A 246-nucleotide genomic window follows, 5' to 3' on the forward strand; every position below is an offset into this window, starting at 1 on the left:
GCGGCGGAGTGTGAGTTCATGATTCTTGAGCACCGCAAGGAAGCAGCCAGATGCAGAAGGTGGCGCATTTTACTGGTCAAATGGTCTGATTCCTTTTATATATCTAACTAGAGGCCCGGTGCACAAAAATTTGTGCACTCGGGGGGTGGGGGGAAGGGGGGCCCCCAGCCCGGCCTGTGCCCTCTTGCAGTCTGGGACCCCTCGGGAGATAACGACCTGCTGGCTTAGGCCTGCTCCCGGGTGGCA

General features: G+C 58.5%; 2 protein-coding genes across 2 annotated transcripts in view; one reads left to right on the forward strand and one right to left on the reverse strand.

Moving 5' to 3' along the window:
- Positions 1-246, reverse strand: part of MRPL30 (mitochondrial ribosomal protein L30) — a 33,152-nt gene that overhangs the window by 7,749 nt on the left and 25,157 nt on the right. The gene's annotated exons all lie outside the window — the stretch shown is intronic.
- MITD1 (MIT, microtubule interacting and transport, domain containing 1) overlaps positions 1-246 on the forward strand; it is a 9,771-nt gene that overhangs the window by 201 nt on the left and 9,324 nt on the right. The window contains exon 1 of the mRNA XM_014536535.1: positions 1-10. This exon is cut by the window's left edge and continues 201 nt beyond it. Within this exon, the coding sequence (XP_014392021.1) occupies positions 1-10 (10 nt within the window). The remainder of the gene's footprint in view (positions 11-246) is intronic.

The sequence above is a fragment of the Myotis brandtii genome, unplaced genomic scaffold (assembly GCF_000412655.1).
Source record: "Myotis brandtii unplaced genomic scaffold, ASM41265v1 scaffold1645, whole genome shotgun sequence".
NCBI classification, from domain to species: Eukaryota; Metazoa; Chordata; class Mammalia; order Chiroptera; family Vespertilionidae; genus Myotis; species Myotis brandtii.